This window comes from Bos taurus, chromosome 5 (genome assembly GCF_002263795.3).
Source record: "Bos taurus isolate L1 Dominette 01449 registration number 42190680 breed Hereford chromosome 5, ARS-UCD2.0, whole genome shotgun sequence".
In the NCBI taxonomy this organism is placed as follows: domain Eukaryota; kingdom Metazoa; phylum Chordata; class Mammalia; order Artiodactyla; family Bovidae; genus Bos; species Bos taurus.
In genome coordinates, this window is record NC_037332.1 from 74,683,674 (window position 1) to 74,708,179 (window position 24,506).

Below are 24,506 nucleotides of genomic sequence, written 5' to 3' on the forward strand. Positions count from 1 at the left end.
GAGAAGGGCTCACTGCACGATGCCCACATTAAGATCCTGGCTTTGCCATCTTAAAATAAAAACCCCAACAGTAGACAGGTCAGTATAACAGGAGGGACATGAGCTTAGATCTATGTGTTTTACAGGCAGAAACAATCCTAGAAACTTTTGGTTTATTAAAATTACAGTATTCCTCTCACATACCCATGTCAGAAGCACTGGTCTCAGCCTCGTCTCTGCCCACCGAGAGCTGTGTGACCCTGGGCAAGTCAGCTCCTCGGGAATCGTTTGCTCAGATTTCATATTCAACTTTTAAAAAACTAATTTCAGTCTTTTCATGTGGATTTTAGGCTGTGTGTTGGGGATGCTCACCTTTGTGTACAGGAAATAATGCAAAAAGTGTCTGCTGCTCTCCCATTGTATTCTGGCCTGCTTTATGGTGTCCATGGCAATATTTAATTTTTAAGAGGTCATATAAATCAGACTTTTCTTTATGGCTCTGGGATTTGTGTCTTAATGAGAAAGGTTTCCTCAAATCAACATTATTTCTAACATTTTTTTTTTTCCAGTACCTTTGTAGTTTTTTTTCTTTCTGGTTTACATTTAGATCCCTTTGGAGTCACTGATTGATTGATTAGAATCTTTTTGTTTCTTCCTCTTCCTCCTTCCCTCCTTGATATTTTCCTTCTTTGTCTTCTCATTCAAAAGAACATATTTAATGGGTACATTTCACAGTCACAAATGAACACACCCTTTTATGTGCCTTCAAAAGAGCATTCATTGCAGTCAGAAAATGACTCCTCCCTCCTCCCCTCACAAAGTTTTAGACAGCAGTTAGGGAACAGAGAGCAGAGGCTGGAGAGAGCTGGGCTGCGCACCCAGACCTGGCCCAGACACCCTGTGGGAGGAGAGACTTTGGAATGTCCGGCTTAAGGCTCAGGCCAGTATCAGATTTTAGATAAGACCCATATTTCCCCCCAATTCTCTCTTCTTTCTCCTCCTATAAAAATATCATGGCTGGAGTAAGGAGACATGAGGAAATACACGTGTCTCCTGCTACCTGAAAGTACAGTGTTCCTACAAAACCTTTTCTAAACCAAGATGGCGTAGGGAATAGACCATGTAGGTTTCACTACACAGGGTGATCTTTTGGAAAGCAAGGGATGCCCATATATGGAAACACTCAGAAATCTGATAGTGCTGTCTGTCAGAAAGGGCCTTTCATCAAGACAGACAAGGAAAACAAATAGAATTACTGCCGCACAGGTAAAACAAGAGCTGTGCTGTGTCTTTGAGAAGCTGGTTGTTTCACGTCACTGTAACAGGTCCCACACCTTGTATTTCAGCCAGGCTGTGCCCAGGAGGGTGGAGGGAGCCCCAGAGGCCCTGGAGCAGGAGGAGCAGCAGAGAAGAGACAAGGCCCCTGCCTGGTGCTGGGAGCTAAAGAAACTCCACACAAATAGACCCACAGGCAGGAAAGTGCAAGATTCCAGGGGGCCCTAGAGAGGAACTGGGGGAGACAGCAAGGGAAGGAGGATTTGGAGCTGGGCCTCCAAGGTCAGGTAACATTTCACCTGGTGAGGCAGGTGGGGAAATGTCTCACCACCTGCAGGGGGAGGGGCAGCCTGAGCGAAGGCCTGGAGGCTGGGGGGAAATTAGAGTCCAGGGAGCTGGGAGTACTCAAGGCCCCTGGATCATGCTCTGAGAAGGCAGGAAGGTGAGGAAGACAGGAGTAGGAGCATCAGGAGGGCCTGGGTGTCGGGCTAAGGACTTTGAACTTGATCTTGCCATAACCGCTCCTTTCCCTGCCTAAGGATGATGCCCTGAAGTCACATGGAGGGAGATGTTTGGTAGAATCTCTGTCTGAGGACTTCCCTGGTGGCTCAGACGGTAAAGCATCTGTCTACAATGCGGGAGACCTGGGTTCGATCCCTGGGTCGGGAAGATCCCCTGGAGAAGGAAATGGCAATCCACTCCAGTACTATTGCCTGGAAAATCCCATGGACAGAGGAGCCTGGTAGGCTACAGTCCATGGGTTGGAAAGAGTCAGATACGACTGAGCGACTTCACTTTCACTTTCTGTCTGCCCACAGGAAGAGAAGGGCTCTGTGTCCAGCCATGCAGTTGGGCAGGAATGGGCTTCTCTGCAGTCCTCCCTTTTCTCAGAAACAGCCCTTTGGGAAAGGGACCAATCAGAGGCTAACAGAGGAGGACGCTCCAGATAAGAATCCAGCAGAGGGAGCACCATCAGCATTCACAGGCAGCTGAGGCCCCAGACAAGGGTCAGGACCAGGACAAGAATGGGAGGGAAAGATGGAAGGATGAGGTGGAGGGTCCACATGCATTTACAAGTGTTTGGCATCATCCAGATCAGTCCTTTCTGCCCGCACCCTCCTCCTCTCTCTTCCTTGGCTCTTGGTCCTTGTGTTTCACAGTTTCAGTTGGCTGCCCTGGCTCCCAGGGTCCTGCAGCTTCGAGGCAGAGAAGGACACAGAGGCCAGCCAGCTGTCCTCTCCCTCCTTCCCTTACAGCAGGAGCCCCCAGACCCCTCAGCTGTCTTCCCCTGTGTGTCATTCAGCAGGACAGGGTCATACAGACACCCTTCAACATAGAGCAGCCCAGAAAACACATCCCTGATGTTCAGGCCCTGAGAAGAGAGGCAGAAGGGTCCAGGGTGAAGGTGAGTGGCACTGGAGGAGGTAGAATTTCAGGAGAGCAGGTGGGCGTGAGGAGCATTCAAGGCCAAAGGAACATTGTGTGTTAAGATCTAGACTGAGAACAAAGAGCAGCAGCTGGAAATGGAGCAGTCAGGGAATAAGCAGAGCAGGGGTGGCTTGGACAGAGAAAGGAAGCTGCTTGGAGGTGGGCCTGCCTGTGTGAATTCTCTCCCATCCACACAGTCAGTGCCTCCAGCCTCCGCCACCAGGCATACTCCCTAGTGAACAAGCTGATGGTTACTCTTCCTGAAGGGTAACCCTGGCTATTGCAGAGAGAAAGTGTTAGAAACAAAGATGCTAGGATGGGGGCTCAGGTAAGGAGATTTAGGGGAGGCGCTAAGGAAATAGAGCTGCTCTAGATTGGATGCTGCAGAGTAGGGGACCAGCAAGAATACTGGTTCGGGTTGCCATTTTCTTCTCCAGGGGTTCTTCCCAACCCAGGGACTCAACCCACGTCTCTTGAGTCTTGCGTCTCCTGCATTACCACTGAAAGTGAAAGTCTCTCAGTTGTGTCCAATTCTTTGTGACCCCATGGACTGTAGCCTGCCAAGCTCCTCGATCCATGGGATTTTCCAGACAAGGATACCGGAGTGGGTTGCCATTCCCTTCTCTAGAGGATCTTCGTGCTTTTTAGCCTTTATGTCTCCCTTTCTGGCCACACTTTCTCTAAAGTCCTCTCATTTAAATATTACTATGAACTCATGGCCTTTCACAGACTCAACCTGGCCCAATGAAACATGTTTATGGTAATCATTATCTTTTTATTTATTATCATCATTATATGTGGGTGCCCCTTTGAGTAGCAGAGATGCCGATCTGTGGAGCTCACCTCCCCTGCAAGGGGTCGTCCTTCCTTTGAGTGGACAGAAGGAAGCTCATGGGTGCACATGTGGGCGGGCAAGATGCTGCTGGACAATGTGTCTGTTTAAAGCCACAGTTCACACTGATTATTCTGGTTTAACCCTGTTATCATTCTTACTTTCCTAGAGAAGTTGGTTTCATCAACACGAACATGTTTCCTACACTGACAGTTGTCACAGCAGGAGTCAGGCTTATTTCTTGTTGGCACTTAATTCAACCACCTGCAATCATCTTTAAGGTGGTGGTACTAGAAATCACCCCATTTTGTGGGTTACTGACTGCTATAAAGTGACTGCTGCTGTCTTAGAGTTCAGTTCAGTTCAGTTCGGTTCAGTCGCTCAGTCGTGTCTGACTCTTTGCGACCCCATGAATCGCAGCACGCCAGGCCTCCCTGTCCATCACCAACTCCCAGAGTTCACTCAGACTCACGTCCATCAAGTCAGTGATGCCATCCAGCCATCTCATCCTCTGTCGTCCCCTTCTCCTCCTGCCCCCAATCCCTCCTAGCATCAGAGTCTTTTCCAATGAGTCAACTCTTCACATGAGGTGGCCAAAGTACTGGAGTTTCAGCTTTAGCATCACTCCCTCCAAAGAAATCCCAGGGCTGATCTCCTTCAGAATGGACTGGTTGGATCTCCTTGCAGTCTAAGGGACTCTCAAGAGTCTTCTCCAACACCACAGTTCAAAAGCATCAATTCTTCGGTGCTCAGACTTCTTCACAGTCCAAGTCTCACATCCATACATGACCACAGGAAAAACCATAGCCTTGACTAGATGGACCTTTGTTGGCAAAGTAATGTCTCTGCTTTTTAATATGCCATCTAGGTTGGTCATAACTTTCCTTCCAAGGAGTAAGCGTCTTTTAATTTCATGGCTGCAGTCACCATCTGCAGTGATTTTGGAACCCCCCAAAACAAAGTCTGACACTGTTTCCACTATTTCCCCATCTATTTCCCATGAAGTGATGGGACCAGATGCCATGATCTTCGTTTTCTGAATGTTGAGCTTTAAGCCAACTTTTTCCACTCTCCACTTTCACTTTCATCAAGAGGCTTTTTAGTTTCTCTTCACTTTCTGCCATAAGGGTGGTGTCATCTGCATAGCTGAGGTTATTGATATTTCTCCCAGCAGTCTTGATTCCAGCTTGTGTTTCTTCCAGTCCAGCATTTCTCATGATGTATTCTGCATATAAGTTAAATAAGCAGGGTGACAATATACAGCCTTGACGTACTCCTTTTCCTCTTTGGAACCAGTCTGTTGTTTCATGTCCAGTTCTAACTGTTGCTTCCTGACCTGCATACAGATTTCTCAAGAGGCAGATCAGGTGGTCAGGTATTCCCATCTCTTTCAGAATTTTCCACAGTTTCTTGTGATCCACACAGTCAAAGGCTTTGGCATAGTCAATAAAGCAGAAATAGATGTTTTTCTGGAACTCTCTTGCTTTTTCCATGATCCAGTGGGTGTTGGCAATTTGATCTCTGGATCCTCTGCCTTTTCTAAAACCAGCTTGAACATCAGGAAGTTCACAGTTCACATATTGCTGAAGCCTGGCTTGGAGAATTTTGAGCATTACTTTACTAGCGTGTGAGATGAGTGCAATTGTGCGGTAGTTTGAGCATTCTTTGGCATTGCCTTTCTTTGGGATTGGAATGAAAACTGACCTTTTCCAGTCCTGTGGCCACTGCTGAGTTTTCCAAATGTGCTGGCATATTGAGTGCAGCACTTTCACAGCATCATCTTTCAGGATTTGAAATAGCTCCACTGGAATTCCATCACCTCCACTAGCTTTGTTCATAGTGATGCTTTCTAAGGCCCACTTGACTTCACATTCCAGGATGTCTGGCTCTAGGTGAGTGATCACACCATCGTGATTATCTGGGTCGTGAAGATCTTTTTTGTACAATTTTTCTGTGTATTCTTGCCATCTCTTCTTAATATCTCCTGCTTCTGTTAGGTCCATACCATTTCTGTCCTTTATCGAGCCCATCTTTTCATGAAATGTTCCCTTGGTATCTCTAGTTTTCTTGAAGAGATCTCTAGTCTTTCCCATTCTGTTGTTTTCCTCTATTTCTTTGCATTGATCGCTGAAGGAGGCTTTCTTATCTCTTGCTATTCTTTGGAACTCTGCATTCAGATGCTTATATCTTTCCTTTTCTCCTTTGCTTTTCACTTCTCTTCTTTTCTCAGCTATTTGTAAGGCCTCCCCAGACAACCATTTTGCTTTTTTGCATTTCTTTTCCATGGGGATGGTCTTGATCCCTGTCCCCTGTACAATGTCACGAATCTCATTCCATAGTTCATCAGGCACTCTATCAGATCTAGTCCTTTAAATCTATTTCTCACTTCCACTGTATAATCATAAGGGATTTGATTTAGGTCATACCTGAATGGTCTAGTGGTTTTCCCTATTTTCTTCAATTTCAGTTGAATTTGGCAATAAGGAGTTCATGATCTGAGCCACAGTCAGCTCCTGGCCTTGTTTTTGCTGACTATATAGAGCTTCTCCATCTTTGGCTGCAAAGAATATAATCAATCTGATTTCGGTGTTGACCATCTGGTGATGTCCATGTGTAGAGTCTTCTCTTTGTTGTTGGAAGAGGGTGTTTGTTATGACCAGTGCATTTTCTTGGCAAAACTTTATTAGTCTTTGCCCTCTTCATCCGTATTCCAAGGCCAAATTTGCCTGTTACTCCAGGTGTTTCTTGACTTCCTACTTTTCCATTCCAGTCCCCTATAATGAAAAGGACATCTTTTTTGGGTGTTAGTTCTAAAAGGTCTTGTAGTTCTTCATAGAACCATTCAACTTCAGCTTCTTCAGCGTTACTGGTTGGGGCATAGACTTGGATTACTGTGATATTGAATGGTTTGCCTTGCAACGAACAGAGATCATTCTGTCGTTTTTGAGATTGCATCCAAGTACTGCGTTTCGGACTCTTTAGTTGACCACGATGGCTACTCCATTTCTTCTGAGAGATTCCTGCCCGCAGTAGTAGATATAATGGTCATCTGAGTTAAATTCACCCATTCCAGTCCATCTTAGTTCACTGATCCCTAGAATGTCGACATTCACTCTTGCCATCTCTTGTTTGACCACTTCCAGTTTGCCTTGACTCATGGACCTGACATTCCAGGTTCCTATGCAATATTGCTCTTTACAGCATCGGACCTTGCTTCTATCACCCGTCACATCCACAGCTGGGTATTCTTTTTGCTTTGACTCCATCCCTTAATTCCTTCTGGAGTTATTTCTCCACTGATCTCCAGTAGCATATTGGGCACCTACTGACCTGGGAGTTCCTCTTTCATTATCCTATCATTTTGCTTTTTCATACTGTTCATGGGGTTCTCAAGGCAAGAATACTGAAGTGGTTTGCCATTCCCTTCTCCAGTGGACCACATTCTGTCAGATCTCTCCACCATGACCCGCCTGTGTTGGGTTGCCCCACGGGCATGGCTTAGTTTCATTGAGTTAGACAAGACTGTAGTCCTAGTGTGATTAGATTGACTAGTTTTCTGTGAGTATGGTTTTAGTGTGTCTGCCCTCTGACACCCTCTTGCAACACCAACCATCTTACTTGGGTTTCTCTTACCTTGGACGAGGGGTATCTCCTCACCGCCGCCCCTCCTGACCTTCAACGTGGGATAGCTCCTCTAGGCCCTCCTGCGCCCGCGCAGCCACAGCTCCTTGAATGTGGGGTTGGTCCTCCGGGCCGCCGCCCCTGGCCTGGGGCGTGGGGGCGCTCCTCCTGGCTGCCGCCCCTGACCTTGGACTCAGGGTAGCTCCTCTTGGCCATAGCAGTCTGGCAGTCTCGGCCGCTGCCCCTCACCTCGGACGTGGGATAACTCCTCTTGGCCGCCGCCCTTCGGGCATGGGGTCCTCCCATGTTGGGTCTGCCCCAACAATCCAAATCCTAAGTGCATATGGTTAAAATAGATCAATTTGTACAGAGGGGTCTGCTCATTCCTTCCCAAGGAAAAGCTATGTCTTTAGATAGCTAATCAATGTCTTTAAATGATATTACTACATTGGGAAGTGGAATAGTGTGAGAATGTGTGCTCAGGAGACAGGAACCTGGACTTGGATTCTGGCTCTAGCACTAACTGTGTGCTTTGAGTAAATTGCTTCACATCGCTGAGCTTCTGCTTCCTTTTTTACAGGGTCATTATGAGAACTAAAAGCGAGTGAATGCCTACCAAGCACTTGGAATGGTGCAAAGAGAGAAGTCATCGACCACGATAGCTAATACATATTAGATACTGCATTTTTCTTTTTCATGATTTAAATTTTTTGTTATTATTTATTTCTTACTGGGAAAAAATAATGATTTCATTTGTTTGTATACTTTTTCTTATACCTTTCCCCACTCTCTCCTAATATCATTTTTTTATCACTAAGTTTGTACCCTCTTTTAGAAAACTTTGTAATTGTAAGCCCTTTGTTTACTCCTTTATTTCTTAAGCTCTCAACTGAAGCCAGGATTTCTTGACTCTCTGTTTTGTAAAATGAAATATTAATCCTCATCCTCCCTTCAGTGCTTCAGCTCCCAACTTATAGCAGTGTGCCTTAATTTTTATAGTGATTAACAAGTAGATTCATTTATAATGTTTAAATAGTCTTTTATCTTAAAAGATAAAAATCATAAAATAATGAATAGAAATGAAATACCAACTGTAAAATTTTGAGTCACTTATTGTAACTTTCTAAAAGTCTGGTGAAGGGTGAAGGCTGCTGTGAATGTGGGATGGGACATGGGGGTGGGGGGCTTGTCCCCTGCTCTCCCCTCAGCCTCCCTCTCATCTTGCTCCCTCTGGGGCTCTGCCCAGCAGACCGTTCTTCTCTACTGTGAACTCTCCCTGTTTCTCTCCCTCTACTGCACTCCTCTTTATTCAGCTATCACTTCTCCGTCCGATGAGTCTTCAAACATTTGTTGAAGCTTCTGGTCTCCTGTTGCCCCCATGCTTGTTTTTATTAGCAGAAGAGGGAGGAGAGGGAGGCTATGGGTTCTTGAGCCCGGAGAGGAGGTTGGAATCCAGTCTACCAAGGGCAAGACTTCTGACCTTGGGCGAGTCATGTAACATCTGTGAGTCAGCTTCCATATCTGTAAATACTGATACAATGTACATATCTCAAAGGTTAATGAAATGAAATACGAGTTATCATTGGTAAAGTTTTACAGCAAATAATAATGCAGAGCAAAGACCACAAACACAAGTCACTCTTATCAATAGCTGTTATTATACCTGTAAGTATCTTTACTATCATTTAATTCAGGTCTTGGCAGAGGTAGTTAAAAAGTGCTCTTTAAAAATGTGGCTAAATAATTGGAGAAGGAAATGGCAACCCACTCCAGTGTTCTTGCCTGGAGAATCCCAGGGACAGAGGGGTCTGGTGGGCTGCCGTCTATGGGATCGCACAGAGTCAGACACGACTGAAGTGACTTAGCAGCAGCAGCAGCAGCAGGTATTGGACAAAGTACAGCAATGCATTAACTATGTAACCTTCAGGAGAGCCCAAGGCAACAGTATCATTACTATTATCTTTGTTTTTTAACAAATGGGGAAACTGAGCCCAAGAGAAGTTAAATAACTTGCTCAAAGCTAATAAATGATGGGCTGGGACTTAAAATGATTTGGTTCTAACCTCAACGCTAGTATTCTTAATTATTATGATTGACCACCTCTACATGATGAATGTAAATGATCCCAATAAAAATGTCAGAAGTTTTATTTAAAAAAAAAATGTGGCTAAATATAGTCAACATTTGCTATCTTCCTTCACCTCCCAAGGCAATACAATCACAAAAAGAACCAAAATAGTCTCTATATAAATATCTGAGTTTTTTATTTTATTATCCAAAATTTAATCTTTTATTTAATATTATATATTCTGATTCAATAATAATCTTAAGTGTTTACCATGGGTAAAATTTTAAATTAATTTAAAGTATAACTGAATTTATAATAACATTAGGATTTAGCATTAATCAAAGAATGGATATCATTAATTGAGCTAAACATAAATAGAATTGAAATATATCCCAAAATATCTGGATCTTTTGTTTTAAAAAGTCAATTGAGAATAAGTACATTTGAAAGGATGGGTACTCTCATATATTATGCGTGAGAATGTAAATTGCTATAATTTGTTTGCGTAACAGTTTGGTGCTAGGCACAAAAATTTTTTAGGTGTTCATGCCTTCTAATCCAGAGAAAGCAATGGCACCCCACTCCAGTACTCTTGCCTGGAAAATCCCACGGATGGAGGAGCCTGGTGGGCTGCAGTCCATGGGGTCACTAGGAGTTGGAAACGGCTGAGCGACTTCACTTTCACTTTTCGCTTTCATGCATTGGAGAAGGAAATTGCAACCCACTCCAGTGTTCTTGCCTGGAGAATCCCAGGGATGGGGGAGCCTGGTGGGCTGGCATCTATGGGGTTGCACAGAGTCGGACATGACTGAAGCGACTTAGGAGCAGCAGCAGCCTTCTAATCTAGTGATTATACTTCTAGAAATAGCTTAAGGAAACAGTCTCAAATACAGGTGAAGATTTTCACAAGGAGAATGTTCTTTGCACTATTATTTACATAAAAGAATTAGAAATAGCCTAAAAGTCCACTAGTCAGGGGAGGACAGTAGAGGGGGTAGGGCACCATTGGGGTCCTCAGCCACCCAGGAGAGGGATACAAGAATTGGGGCAGAGTCAGAGGGACTCCAGGTTCTTGTGGGATAAAGGGCCTTGTAGAAGCAAGGAGGGTGCAGACTGTGGGAGCTGTATCATCAAGAACTTTATCAAGGCAGAGACTCAAGCACAGGAGCAAGACATCCTTTTAATTAAGAAGAGTTATTTTCCAATAAGCATAAATCCACAATTATATATATATATTTTACATTAAAGGGAGTAGAGCATAGTCATCACAAACCTGGGATTTGGATCAGAAACACTTGAGTTCAAGTCCAGGCTCCGGTAGCAACATAAAAACCGGCTGACCTAAGTTTAGGTGAGTTTCAGGAGCCTGCACGTCATAGACAATGGACCAATATTAGTTATTACCAATTCATAAGCACAAGTGTTCCCAACCTCACATAATTTCCAGAGTATTCCCTCCCTATCTGTTTTTCTGTCTCTGGTTTTATTGCTTTTATAACTTCGCAGATGGCTGTCTCCTGTCTGATTATCCTCTCCTTGTGCCCCAATAGGAGATCAGGACTTTGAGTTGGCTTGGAGGGAGGTGGTAGGAGGATGAGTAACTTTTCTTAACTAGCAGCCAGCAGAGCACAGGAGACAGAGAAACATGCCAGGTTAAGTCCCCAGTGGCATTTGTGGACATCCCAGGGGAAGCTGCCAGAGACCTCGCCCCTCACTACTCCCTGCAGCCGCGGCTCACTATTGATGGAGTCCATAGTCTGTTTTCTCTTCCCCAGGGGTGAAGCATCACCTCCTTCCAGCCCAACCCAGACAAGGAGCTGAAGGAAGATCTCTGAGACCCAGCTGCTGCCATCATGAGCTCAGAAGACCGTAGGAAAAGCTCAGGTAATCAGCTGCCTCGTCTCTGACTTGTTTCTACTTGTGATCCAGAACTGGGGGTGGTGTTGAGAGATTGTTGCTGAGCCGTTAAAGATGCCAGGATTCTTGGCCTCTGGAGGAGAGGAATTCAATCCGGGGCCAGTGACAAGGCATGATGGCTCAGAGCTTTAGTGTAATACAGATTCATTAAAGTGTAAAAGAGATAGAAAAAGCTTCTGACATAGACATCAGAAGGGGACAGAGAGAGTACCCCCCTGCCAGCCTTTAGCAGGAAGATATATACATACTCAGTTCAGTTCAGTTCAGTCACTCAGTCATGTCCGACTGTTTGTGACTCCATGAATCGCAGCACACCTGGCCTCCCTGTCCATCACCAACTCCCGGAGTTCACTCAAACTCACGTACATCGAGTCAGTAATGCCATCCAGCCATCTCATCCTCTGTCGTCCCCTTCTCCTCCTGCCCATAATCCCTCCCAGCATCAGAGTCTTTTCCAATGAGTCAACTCTTCACATGAGGTAGCCAAAGTACTGGAGTTTCAGCTTTAGCATCATTCCTTCCAAAGAAATCCCAGGGCTGATCTCTTCAGAATGGACTGGTTGGATCTCCTTGCAGTCTAAGGGACTCCGAAGAGTCTTCTCCAATACCACAGTTCAAAAGCATCAATTCTTCGGCACTCAGCTTTCTTCACAGTCCAACTCTCACATCCATACATGACTATTGGAAAAACCATAGCCTTGACTAGACGGACCTTTGTTGGCAAAGTAATGTCTCTGCTTTTCAATATGCTATCTAGGTTGGTCATAACTTTTCTTCCAAGGAGTAAGCATCTTTTAATTTCATAGCTGCAGTCACCATCTGCAGTGATTTTGGAACCCCCCAAAACAAAGTCTGACACTGTTTCCACTATTTCCCCATCTATTTCCCATGAAGTGATGGGACCAGATGCCATGATCTTCGTTTCTGAATGTTGAGCTTTAAGCCAACTTTTTCACTCTCCACTTTCACTTTCATCAAGAGGCTTTTTAGTTCCTCTTCACTTTCTGCCATAAGGGTGGTGTCATCTGGATATCTGAGGTTATTGATATTTCTCCCGGCAATCTTGATTCCAGCTTGTGCTACTTCCAGCTCAGCATTTCTCATGATGTACTCTGCATATAAGTTAAATAAGCAGGGTGACAATATACAGCCTTGATGTACTCCTTTTCCTATTTGGAACCAGTCTGTTGTTCCATGTCCAGTTCTAACTGTGCTTCCTGACCTGCATATAGGTTTCTCAAGAGGCAGGTCAGGTGGTCTGGTATTCCCATCTCTTTCAGAATTTTCCACAGTTTCTTGTGATCCACACAGTCAAAGGCTTTGGCATAGTCAATAAAGCAGAAATAGATGTTTTTCTGGAACTCTTGCTTTTTCCATGATCCAGCGGATGTTGGCAATTTGATCTCTGGTTCCTCTGCCTTTTCTAAAACCAGCTTAAACATCAGGAAGTTCACGGTTCACCTGTTGCTGAAGCCTGGCTTGGAGAATTTTGAGCATTACTTTACTAGCGTGTGAGATGAGTGCAATTGTGTGGTAGTTTGAGCATTCTTTGGCATTGCCTTTCTTTGGGATTGGAATGAAAACTGACCTTTTCCAGTCCTGTGGCCACTGCTGAGTTTTCCAAATTTGCTAGCATATTGAGTGCAGCACTTTCACAGCATCATCTTTTAGGATTTGAAATAGCTCCACTGGAATTCCATCACCTCCACTAGCTTTGTTCATAGTGATGCTTTCTAAGGCCCACTTGACTTCACATTCCAGGATGTCTGGCTCTAGGTGAGTGATCACACCATCGTGATTATCTGGGTCGTGAAGATCTTTTTTGTACAATTCTTCTGTGTATTCTTGCCATCTCTTCTTAATATCTCCTGCTTCTGTTAGGTCCATACCATTTCTGTCCTTTATCGAGCCCATCTTTTCATGAAATGTTCCCTTGGTATCTCTAGTTTTCTTGAAGAGATCTCTAGTCTTTCCCATTCTGTTGTTTTCCTCTATTTCTTTGCATTGATCGCTGAAGGAGGCTTTCTTATCTCTTCTTGCTATGCTTTAGAGCTCTGTATTCAGATGCTTATATCTTTCCTTTTCTCCTTTGCTTTTTTGCTTCTCTTCTTTTCTCAGCTATTTGTAAGGCCTCCCCACATAGCCATTTTGCTTTTTTGCATTTCTTTTCCATGGGGATGGTCTTGATCCCTGTCTCCTGTACAATGTCACGAACCTCAGTCCATAGTTCATCAGGCACTCTATCAGATCTAGTTCCTTAAATCTATTTCTCACTTCCACTGTATAATCATAAGGGATTTGATTTAGGTCATACCTGAATGGTCTAGTGGTTTTCCCTATTTTCTTCAATTTCAGTCTGAATTTGGCAACAAGGAGTTCATGATCTGAGCCACAGTCAGCTCCCAGTCTTGTTTTTGTTGACTGTACAGAGATTGTCCATCTTTGGCTGCAAAGAATATAATCAATCTGATTTCGGTGTTGACCATCTGGTGATGTCCATGTGTAGAGTCTTCTCTTGTGTTGTTGGAAGAGGGTATTTGCTATGACCAGCACATTTTCTTGGCAAAACTCTATTAGTCTTTTCCCTGCTTCATTCCATGTTCCAAGGCCAAACATACTAGCAGACTGCTAATTAGTAAAAGGAAGCGTCTCAAAACTCGTAGACTGGCACCAGGCCGCTCAGCTACATGTATTTTGAGATAACATTGGCACAAGGTGAGTCATCCCAGGCCATAAACTATTGACATGAATCTTGAAGAAAGACAGATTTCCAAGCAAATACATAGTCTCAGTAACATAGCTTAAGAGAACATTTGCGTGAGTAAAACATACTGGTTTGTTGAGTAAAACACACTGGTTCGTCAAGTCAGTTCTGAGTCTTAGGTGAACCGACTTGAAGAAAAAGTCTAGGGTAAATCTGTAGTTCATTAACATAGCTTAAGAAAAGCATTTCCATGAAAAAAACGCGTTGGGTTGCGAAAGTTTTGAGAAAAGTTAAGTTCAGGTGGAATCAGGTATCATCATGGCAACACAGAATTTTAAAAGAAATCTCATTTTAATTTTGTATAGAGAAGGAGAAAAAAAATCTGACACTTGTAATTTGTTTCCTCCTGCCACTTGAGAGAGAGAGAGAAAAAATGTCTGACACTTGCAGCCTATTTCCTCCATTTGGGGGTGTCAGGCGAGTGTGTTCTCCTCTGTTCTGTCTCATCACAACAAAGATTTGGAGTGACGGACATTAAATCCCTTGGCGCGTCACAGCTCTGGGGTCTTGGACAGACTGTGTTATAGCTCTTAGAAAAATCAGTGTTACAGCTCCGTGTTACAGCTCTATTTTATTTAGAAAATAGCAGGGGAATCCATCCCTGAGGCGTGAGGGCATGCCGACCCAAAGATGTGAAGAGAAGAGAGTGGGGGAGTACACCAGCATGTGGGGTGGGGGTGGGGGGTGGGGTGGGGGGGCGGTGGAGAGAGAGAGGGAGAGGGGGAGAGAGAGAGAGCGAGCCCTTTGGCTCCTCTTTTTATATGCTTTTTCCTCCGCCTGGGCCTGCCCTATGTAAATTGGTCTAGCCAGGAGCGCTGTTTATTCTACCTGAGGTCCTCACTCTGGTCCTCAGACCTTCCTTTGACCTTCCTTTGTTCTATTTTCGAGGGCTTTTCCCATCCTTGTCTTTTAGACACCGCCATTTTGGACTCCTGTTTCCTAACTGCCTAACAGGGGCCTCTAGCCTTCCTGCCTGTTACCCTCTCATTCCTTCCTTTTCTTTTAGGAGAATTATGTTGCCTAGGGAAAGGGGCGTCATTCTCATTCCGTAACTGCTTCTGAGCTGAAAAGGGGCATTGTCCCTAAATTGGTGAGGCAACATATTCTCCTAACCCTCATATTGAGGGTCTCTGATCCAGGGCCCTGAAGTAGTACTTGGAAGAAGATGCCACAGTCATAGGAGTTTGAGCACAACCATTTGTAACTTAAAAGCCTTCATGTGGCTAGAAACAAATCCAGCTACATAGTTATAGATGCAGGGAGAAAACAGCAAAAACAGAACAATCAGAAGTATTGTAATTAGGAGAGTTTAAATTTAGAAATTGAGAACAATCGTGATCAGGTGTTTCATTTTCCTTCTCAGGAAGGAAAGTGGCAGCATTTAAGTTTCCACAGACTTTAAGATTAGTTATTGGTCCTTCTAACAACAATGACTGATATTTAAGAAGCCGACTGTCTACCATCCAACCATTAACCTTAGAGTTTAAGATTCCACTCACATAATGAAAAGTCAGTACAGTAAGATTTCACCCATTAATAATTTTAAGAGCTTCACATCCTAATCAATCTGATTTCAGTGTTGACCATCTGGTGATGTCCATGTGTAGAGTCTTCTCTTGTGTTGTTGGAAGAGGGTGTTTGCTATGACCAGTGCGTTCTCTTGGCAAAACTCTATTAGTCTTTTCCCTGCTTCATTCCATATTCCAAGGCCAAATTTGCCTGTTACTCCAGGTGTTTCTTGACTTCCTACTTTTCCATTCCAGTCCCCTATAATGAAAAGGACATCTTTTTTGGGTGTTAGTTCTAAAAGGTCTTGTAGGTCTTCGTAGAACCGTTCAACTTCAGCTTCTTCAGCATTACTGGTTGGGGCATAGACTTGGATTACTGTGATATTGAATGATTTGCCTTGGAAACGAACAGAGATCATTCTGTAGTTTTTGAGATTGCATCCAAGTACTGCGTTTCGGACTCTTTTGTTGACTATGATGGCTATTCAATTTTTTCTAAGGGATTCCTGCCCGCAGTAGTTGATGTAATGGTCATCTGAGTTAAATTCACCCATTCCAGTCCATTTTAGTTCACTGATTCCTAGAATGTCGACGTTCACTCTTGCCATCTCCTGACTGGTTCCAAATAGGAAAAGGAGTACGTCAAGGCTGTATATTGTCACCCTGCTTATTTAACGTATATGCAGAGTACATCATGAGAAATGCTGGGCTGGAAGAAGCACAAGCTGGAATCAAGATTGCCAGGAGAAATATCAATAACCTCAGATATGCAGATGACACCACCCTTATGGCAGAAAGTGAAGAGGAACTAAAAAGCCTCTTGATGAAAGTGAAAGTAGAGAGTGAAAAAGTTGGCTTAAAGCTCAACATTCAGAAAACGAAGATCATGGCATCTGGTCCCATCACTTCATGGGAAATAGATGGGGAAACAGTGGAAACAGTGTCAGACTTTATATTTGGGGGCTCCAAAATCACTGCAGATGGTGATTGCAGCCAGGAAATTAAAAGATGCTTACACCTTGGAAGAAAAATTATGACCAACCTAGATAGACATTACTTTGCCAACAAAGGTCCATCTAGTCAAGGCTATGGTTTTTCCAGTAGTCATGTATGGATGTGAAGAAAGCTGAGCGCCAAAGAATTGATGCTTTTGAACTGTGGTGTTGGAGAAGACTCTTGAGAGTCCCTTGGACTTCAAGGATATCCAACCAGTCCATTCTAAAGGAGATCAGTCCTGGGTGTTCTTTGGAAGGAATGATGCTAAAGCTGAAACTCCAGTACTTTGGCCACCTCATGCGAAGAGTTGACTCATTGGAAAAGACTCTGATGCTGGGAGGGATTATGGGCAGGAGGAGAAGGGGACGACAGAGGATGAGATGGCTGGATGACATCACTGACTCGATGGACGTGAGTTTGAGTGAACTCCAGGAGTTGGTGATGGACAGGGAGGCCTGGCGTGCTGTGATTCATGGGGTCGTAAAGAGTCAGACACGACTGAGGGACTGAACTGAACTGAACTCACATCCTAATAAAGCAGTTTCAGAAATTACTCCTAGATAGTGTGGCCACCCACATGCCACTACATCTAACTCTCTGCTCAGGTATCCTATAGGCTGCTGGTGAGGCTCTTGGGTTGTGTCAAAACTCCCAAGGCCATACCTTTTCTTTTAGTGACAAACAAATTAAATTCTGACTCTGTGGGCAAACTTATAGTGGGATCTTGCAGGACAGCAGTCTGAAGAGCCTTAAAAGCCTTAGATTATATGTAGACCAAACCAGTTTGCTGGTTTGGGCTAGTTCAGTTTCAGTTATAAGTTTATATAAAGGCTGGGCAAGTTCCCCATAACCTGGAATCCAAATGCGGCAATAGCCTGTGATTCCTAAAAGTCCTCTCAATTGTCTTAAAGTCATAGGTAGGGGGATGATTTTAAAATATTTGGCTCATTCAGGAATTTCAGACAACAGAGTATAAGAATTAAGCACCACAGGGTGTAAAGGAACTACAGCCTCATTTATTAGTCGTAAATCCCGAACTAGTCTCCATTTATCATTTGACTTCTTTACACCCAAAATAGGAGTGCTGCATGGACGATTACAGGGAATTAATAGCCCCTGGTCCTTTCAATTGTCACTGATGGGTTTTAACCCTTCCTTAACCTTGGGCTTTAGTGGATACTGTTTTTGATGTGGAAATAAGTGTTGGTCTTTGAGCTTGATAACTACAGGAATAGCATTTTGTGCTTGACCCACAATTTTGTGTTTTTCTATCAGCCCACACTCTAGGATTTACCTTTTGTTCAATTAATGGGATAGAAAGGGAGGGCTCCATATTCATGAAGATAGAGACATGGACCTTGCTCAGTAGATCTCTCCCCAAAAGGGGTGAGGGAGAATCTGGCATGATCAGAAACTCGTGTGAAAATAGCACAGAGTCCCAGTTACAGCTTAGAAGAAGACAGAAATAATAAAGTTTGGCTAATCTAAACAGCCCCATATGGAAGTGGATCGGGGAGAAAGTGGGCCAGGGGCTTCAGTAAGCACAGAATAAGCTGCCCTGGTGTCCAAAAGGATATCAACAGATTGGACCCCCACAGTTATTAATACCTGAGGTTCCTCAAGTATAATTAGGATGGGAGCTTGTGTGGAGATCCCTGGGCACCTTCAGTCCTGATTATCTTGAGAGTCTGACCCCTGGGACCTACACCTGTGGAGGCAGTCTCTCCTCCAGTGCGGTCCCTTGCAGACCAGACATGGAGCCTGGGGTGGCTTAGATGTCTGAGGGCAATCCTGATTGAGGTGCCCCTCCTTTCCACAGTAATAGCAAGCCATCCCTTTTCACCTAGGTCCCTCCTGGTATTTTTCTCAAGCTGTTAAAGAATAGTTCTGACAGCCATTACAAGGGCTTCCACCTGTTCCTTGGTCTTTCTCTGCCTTTCCTTTTCCTCATATTCCCTGCCATAATAGGCTGTCTGAGCCAGTTGCAACAGATTATCTAAAGACTGATTTGGTCCATACATCTGTTTTAGTAGCTTAGGGTGGATATCTGGAGCCAACTGAGTGAGAAATCTATCTTTCAAGATCACTCTTCCCTCTTCACTTTCAGGATCAATCTCAGTGAATCTGCAAAGGGCTTCCTCAGTCTATCTAGGAATTTGCCAGGAGCTTCCTTTTCTTCCTGTTCTATGTTTGCCAATTTGGCATAGTTTAAAGTCTTAGCACTTACTCACCTGAGTCCTTCAAGAACACGTCTCACAAAATGACTCTGATCCCCATCTTCCTTTAGCCATGTTATAATTTCATGTTATAATCTGGTTCTATAGTTGGGACCACCTGATTTCCAGTGGAGAAATCCTCTGGAATTCATCCTCCCTCTTCCCTACTGATTCATTACCAAGCCATTCATCTCCATAGGCAACAGCTTTCCCCAAAACTCGAGTTTTTGAGTCAGGAGTTAGCATCTGTCCCAGAATTACATCTTTCCAAGTAAAGTCTTAAAGCAGAGTAGGGAGCTGAAAGTTTCATACCCAAATCGATACCCTTAGGACATAAATCTGGCATGTCTCACAGAGAGAAAAAGGGCAACACATATGCTACTTCTACCCATTCCTCTTGTTTTCTACAGAACCTGTTAATTGTAAAACAGTACTATAATTAAGAGACCCTCCAACCAGTCACCGTTCGCCATCCCCCAATGAATACCAGAGCCATGCAGTATCTCATAGGAAGATCAGGTGTGTCTTCTTTAAGCTCTGGGGATCAAATCTATCCCAGTTTTTCAAAGGAGTGAGGCTGGAATTGTTAGCTCCCATCTGTAAGAGAGAAATAAGTGACCAGCTCCATCTTTCTACCAGAGGCATCCCTTCCTGCTCTAGATGGGGATAGAGATAGGTCTTCCACCTAAGCTTCCTTTCCTGGCCAGAGTCAACCTATCTCTTACTGATGCAGGTATGCCACTACCGTCCCTCCCCATCTGCCACTGAGGCGGGTTGGAGATGCATTGGGGGTAGACCTGATGGCATCCCAGACTAATACCCAGTTCTTCGCCATTAAAGCCTTCGCTTGCCTCTGATGCCAACCGAGGTGCAATCAGAGTAACCTTCTGGAATGCCTCCCAACCTAAGACCACTAGGAGAAACAGTCATCTCCTGAGTGCCTGTGCACAACCCTGAGTATATTCCTGAACACAAAACTGGTAAATCATAAAGGGCTGAACATAAAATCAAGATGTTCCTTCCAAGCATCACCACACCAACATAAGTGATAGCAGAAGAGATGGTGAAGGGCTGGCCAGTGAGGAAGAAGTGATTTTGTCCTCTAGTTATTGGGGCCAATCCTTCCAGTTCATTCGCACAGTTTCCACAGAAAGAATATCTAAGGAGTTGGGACAAAAGCCACTGGAGAGCCTCCTCTGGTCCGCTAAAAGCTAGCATCACCAAAGGAAGAAGCCTGCTATACTTCCTATCTGAGTAACCTTTAACTGAGAGAGCTCCATCTAGCTTTCAAAATTTCGACTCCTAGCAAGGCTAGGCACTTCCTAACTACCAATCCAAGTTTGCGAACTAAGTAACAGTACACAGTAACAGCATAGATTACGAGTCACTTGAAAGTCTATGATCCTACAGATTAGGTTAGTAGTTCTAATTCCCGGGAAGTTATGAAACAGTCAAAGAGACTGGAAAGTTTGATGGAGAAAGGTGAATTCGGTCCATACACTTTGTCCATCTCTGGCCGTTCCCCTGGAGGAGACATTGGGTGCCTCTTGACATTAGCAGGTCGGTATAATCCCCCCAATGGGGTTTCTGCCATAAGCTGTGTGAGGTCACCTTGGAACCACAGATTAGGACACAGCTCTTGCTTCACACATGTGTATCTCTTTCAGTCAGTCACACACACAAGCACACCATAGAGTTATTAAAGTACAGCAGAAAATGTGTTTTTTAGGAGAAGAAAGAACTAGAGCTCCAAGCATCCTTACCTTGTCCTGAAGAATCCTAGATGAGCCCCCAAGATGAAAAGTTGCTGACCGTGAAAGACACTGGGATTCTTGGCCTCCAGAGAGTAATTCAAACTGGGGCCAGTGACAAGGCTTGATCGCTCAGAGCTTTTGTGTAATAAAGTTTTATTAAAGTATAAAAGAGATAGAGAAAGCTTCTGACATAGACATCAGAAGAGGGCAGAAAGAGTACCCCCCTGCTAGTCTTTAGCAGGAAGTTATATACATACTAGCAGACTGCTAATTAGTAAAAGGAAGTGTCTCAAAACTCATAGACTGGCACCAGGCCGCTCAGCCACATGTATTTTGAGATAACATTGGCACAAGGTGAGTCATCCCATGCCATAAACTATTGACATGAATCTTGAAGAAAGGCAGATTTCCAGACAAATATATAGTCTCATTAACATAGCTTAAGAGGACATTTCCATGAGTAAAACATACTGATTTGTTGAGTAAAACATACTGGTTTGTCAAGTCGGTTCTGAGTCTTAGGCAGAACCTACTCAAAGACAAAGTCTAGGATAAATACATAGTTCATTAACATAGCTTAAGAAAAACATTTCCATGAGAAAAACAAATTGGGTTGCTCAAGTTTTGAGAAAAGTTAAATTCAGGTGGAATCAGGTATCATCATGGCAACACAGAATTTTAAAAGAAACCTCCTTTTAATTTTGGATGATGATGATGATGATGTTCACAAGTCGCTCACAAGTCGCTTAGTCGTGTCCAATTCTTTGTGACCCCATGGACTATATAGTCCATGGAATTCTCCAGGCCAGAATACTGGAATAGATAGCCTTTCCCTTCTCCAGGGGATCTTCCCAACCCAAGGATCGAACCCAGGTCTCCCTCATTGCAGGCGGATTCTTCACCAGCTGAGCCACAAAAATCTGACACTTGTAGTTTGTTTCCTCCTGCCACTTAAGAGAGACAGAGAGAAATGTCTGACACTTGCAGCCTGTTTCCTCCATTTGGGGGCTTCTAGCCTTCCTGCCTGTTACCCTCTCAGTGTCTCCAGCCTGAGTTAACCTACAGAGGAATAAAAAAACCAAGAAGGGGATGGATAAGCATCCTCGAGTCCCATAGAGTCCAAGGGGTCTGTTCCCTCAGCCTCCTTCCTGTCTGTCTCCTCAGAGAGCCACAGCAAGGTATTCACTTCCTCCCCCTCCAGCCCCCTAAGCCCAGCTAATGATTCATAAGTGAGGCCAGGACAGCCCACAGGGAGGGGGGACAGCAGATGGAGTCCCCGAGGCCAGGCAGAAAGTGGAGAGGAGATCCCCCAGCATCTCTGGGCCTTCTCCTGCCCTCTCCCTTTTCCAATCCTCCTCCTTCTCCCAGACCCTGAGGCATCACCACAGAGGCTGCTTCCTCTGGCTCTCCCCCTGCCACCAGCCTAGTCTCTTTTTAAGGATCAGTAGACTCTGAACTGAACCCCAAACTGAGCTTTGCCACCTCCCACCTGTGTGACCTGGATTGCCTTACCTGAACTCACCTGTAAAATGAAAAGAATATTACCTTTTGTTGTTATAAGAATCAAATACAATGTGTGTCCATGGCCTGGGCCATTCTGACAAAGGTTTGTATAGTCAAAGCTATGGTTTTTCCGGTAGCCATGTACGGATGTGAGGGTTGGACCATAAAGCAGGCTTAGCCCCAAAGACTTGATGCTTTCAAATTGTGCTGTTGGAGAAGACTCTTGAGAGTCCCTTGGACTGCAAGGAAATCAAACCAGTCAATCCTAAAGGAAATCAGTCCTGAATATTCATTGGAAGGACTGATGCTGAAGCTGAAGCTTCAATACTTTGTCCTCTGATGCAAAAGCTGACTCATTTAAAAAGACCCTATTGCTGAGAAAGTTTGAGGGCAAAAGGAGAAAGGGGTGACAGAGGATAAGATGGTTTGATGGCATCACTGATTCCATGGATATGAATTTGAGCAAACTTCAGGAGATTGTGGAGGACAGAGGAGCCTGGCATGCTGCAGTACACAGGGTTGCAAAGAGTCGGACAGGACCTATCAACTGAACAACAACAAGCGTGGCCTGGGCCACATAGTAGGCCCTGCCCAGTGCAGTGCTGTCCCTTCTACTTGAAATATGTTAGTTCCAGGTGGAAACCTCTCCCCCTCCTCCGGGATCTTCCTTCCTCCATGCTGTGTTCGGGCATCTGTTCAGTGCTCCCATATATAAACACCTGTTTACCAGGTGTGATTGCCTCAGACAGTACTCAGTACTGGCTCTATTGATCTCAAACACCCCTGCAGAGACCCAGGTGCTCAGTTATTTCTCCCACTCACTCCCACCCCAATCAATCAATACACAGTTAGTGCTGTGGATTTCTTCCATGTGTGCCCTGGATTCCATTCACTCTTAGTGAAGCAGAATAAATAAGAAAAATTAACAGCTCTTTATGCTGCAGGAAAGAGAGGGGGGAAGATTTCTGATATCTCTCCTTCAAATAAGGATACCAGTCTTATTGGATTAGGGCCCCCCACTTGTTATCTCATTTCACTATAATTATCTCCTTAAAGGCCCTATCTTCTACTAGTCATGGGGGTGGGGAGTTCGAGCTTCAACTTATGAATTGGGTAGGAGGTGGACACAGTCCACCCATAACCCCAGGTGAATCCATCAACAGGAACCCCAGATGACTGCTACTCAGGAAGATTAACCAGTTTATACTCAATACCATTTAGATTCTGTCATTATTTCCTCTAATCTTTTTTTTTTTCCATCTAGAGAGTGAAAACTTTTTTGAGGATATCATTCAGTATTTAAAGGACTCAGTGAGCAGAGAACAGCTGGAACTCCTGCTCACTGAAAAGGAAGCCTGGGAGACTTTTGTGGCTGAGGCTGATTTGTCCAGGTAATATGCATGGGTGCATCAGAAATGTCACCTGTATCCCCCTGCACCAGGGTAGCTTCCTCCTGGCAGGCACACCTCTTCCAGGCAGGACTATGGTTGGTGTCGAGGATGTTCCTTCTCAAGATTCCATGAGGAATGTTTCCTCCATGTCATTTTCTGGTAGTGAACAGTCTCAGGTTGAGAAGAGATGAAATGTGCAAAGAAGGGGGCAGGTTACATGGCCTTGGACAAGTTATCAATCTACTCTTGGCCTTAGTTTCTTCATTTGTTCAGTTTTATTGTGAGGACACTGAGATCATGCATGCAAAGTGCTTCCATAATGACTGACACAGAGTAGGTGTGCCGTGCAGTGCTTAGTTGCTTCAGTCGTGTCCGACTCTTTGCAACCCCATGGGTTACAGCCCACCAGGCTCCTTTGTCCATGGAATTCTCCAGGCAAGAATACTGGAGTGGGTTGCCATGCCCTCCTCTAGGGGATCTTCCCAACCCAGGCATCTAACCCAGGTTTTCTGCATTGCAGCTCAGATATTGTCTGAGCTACCAGGGAAGCCCAAGAATACTGGAGTGGGTAACCTATCCCTTCTACAGGAGATCTTCCTGACCTGGGAATCAAACTGGGGTCTCCTGCATTCCAGGCAGATCCTTTACCAGCTTAGCTACAAGGGAAGCCCACAGAGTAGGTGCTCAATGTTAACTTTTAAAATAAGCTTTTTGGGAAGAGACAGGGGCCAAGGTCCTTTCTCCTGGTGATGAAAACCAGATGGGACCCTATTTAGGATAAGTTGGAAAATCCTGACACCATCACTTTGTGTTCCTGGGGATTCTGACTAGAGTGCTTTCATTCCCCATCTTAGGGATTGTACCAACCTTGCAGGATCCTGCTGGCCCATACAGCAGAGAGGCTGGAGAGGAACTGGATGGAGCTGGTGGGGTCCTGGCTCTAGCCCTGCCCAGCTCTGGGGCTCTGGGCTTATGTCTTGGAGCCCCAGATCTGTCCTGTGTCCAATGGGAATAGCAATTCAATCTGATGGATTGTGGTGGTGGCGTCAGAGTGAACTGCAGGGTCAGAGGTAGGGAACCAAATGGAATCATCTCGTCCAAAGGCCCAGGGAGGCCTGGACCAGGGTCAGACCCAGGGGTAACGGTGGAGCAGAGGGTCCAGGTTGGAGGACAAGTAGGCAGGCTTGGGCAGCAGGGCCAGGACTAGAGTGAGGAGAGTGGGCCCCGAGGACACAGAACTGAAGGGACTGTGAC

The 24,506-nt window shown here is 44.7% G+C and overlaps 1 protein-coding gene across 7 annotated transcripts in view; it reads left to right on the forward strand.

The window, feature by feature from the left end:
* LOC512905 (apolipoprotein L, 3) overlaps nucleotides 1–24,506 on the forward strand; it is a 44,812-nt gene that overhangs the window by 13,890 nt on the left and 6,416 nt on the right. For 6 of the 7 annotated variants that reach the window (XM_059886323.1, XM_005206819.5, XM_059886324.1 and 3 more), the window contains 2 exons: nucleotides 10,979–11,087; nucleotides 23,126–23,252. In XM_059886323.1, coding sequence (XP_059742306.1) covers nucleotides 11,057–11,087; nucleotides 23,126–23,252 — 158 coding nt within the window. In that variant the 5' untranslated portion in view covers nucleotides 10,979–11,056. Of the gene's footprint in view, nucleotides 1–9,528; nucleotides 10,555–10,978; nucleotides 11,088–23,125; nucleotides 23,253–24,506 lie in introns of those variants that run through there. The other variant, XM_005206824.5, reaches the window with a different exon arrangement.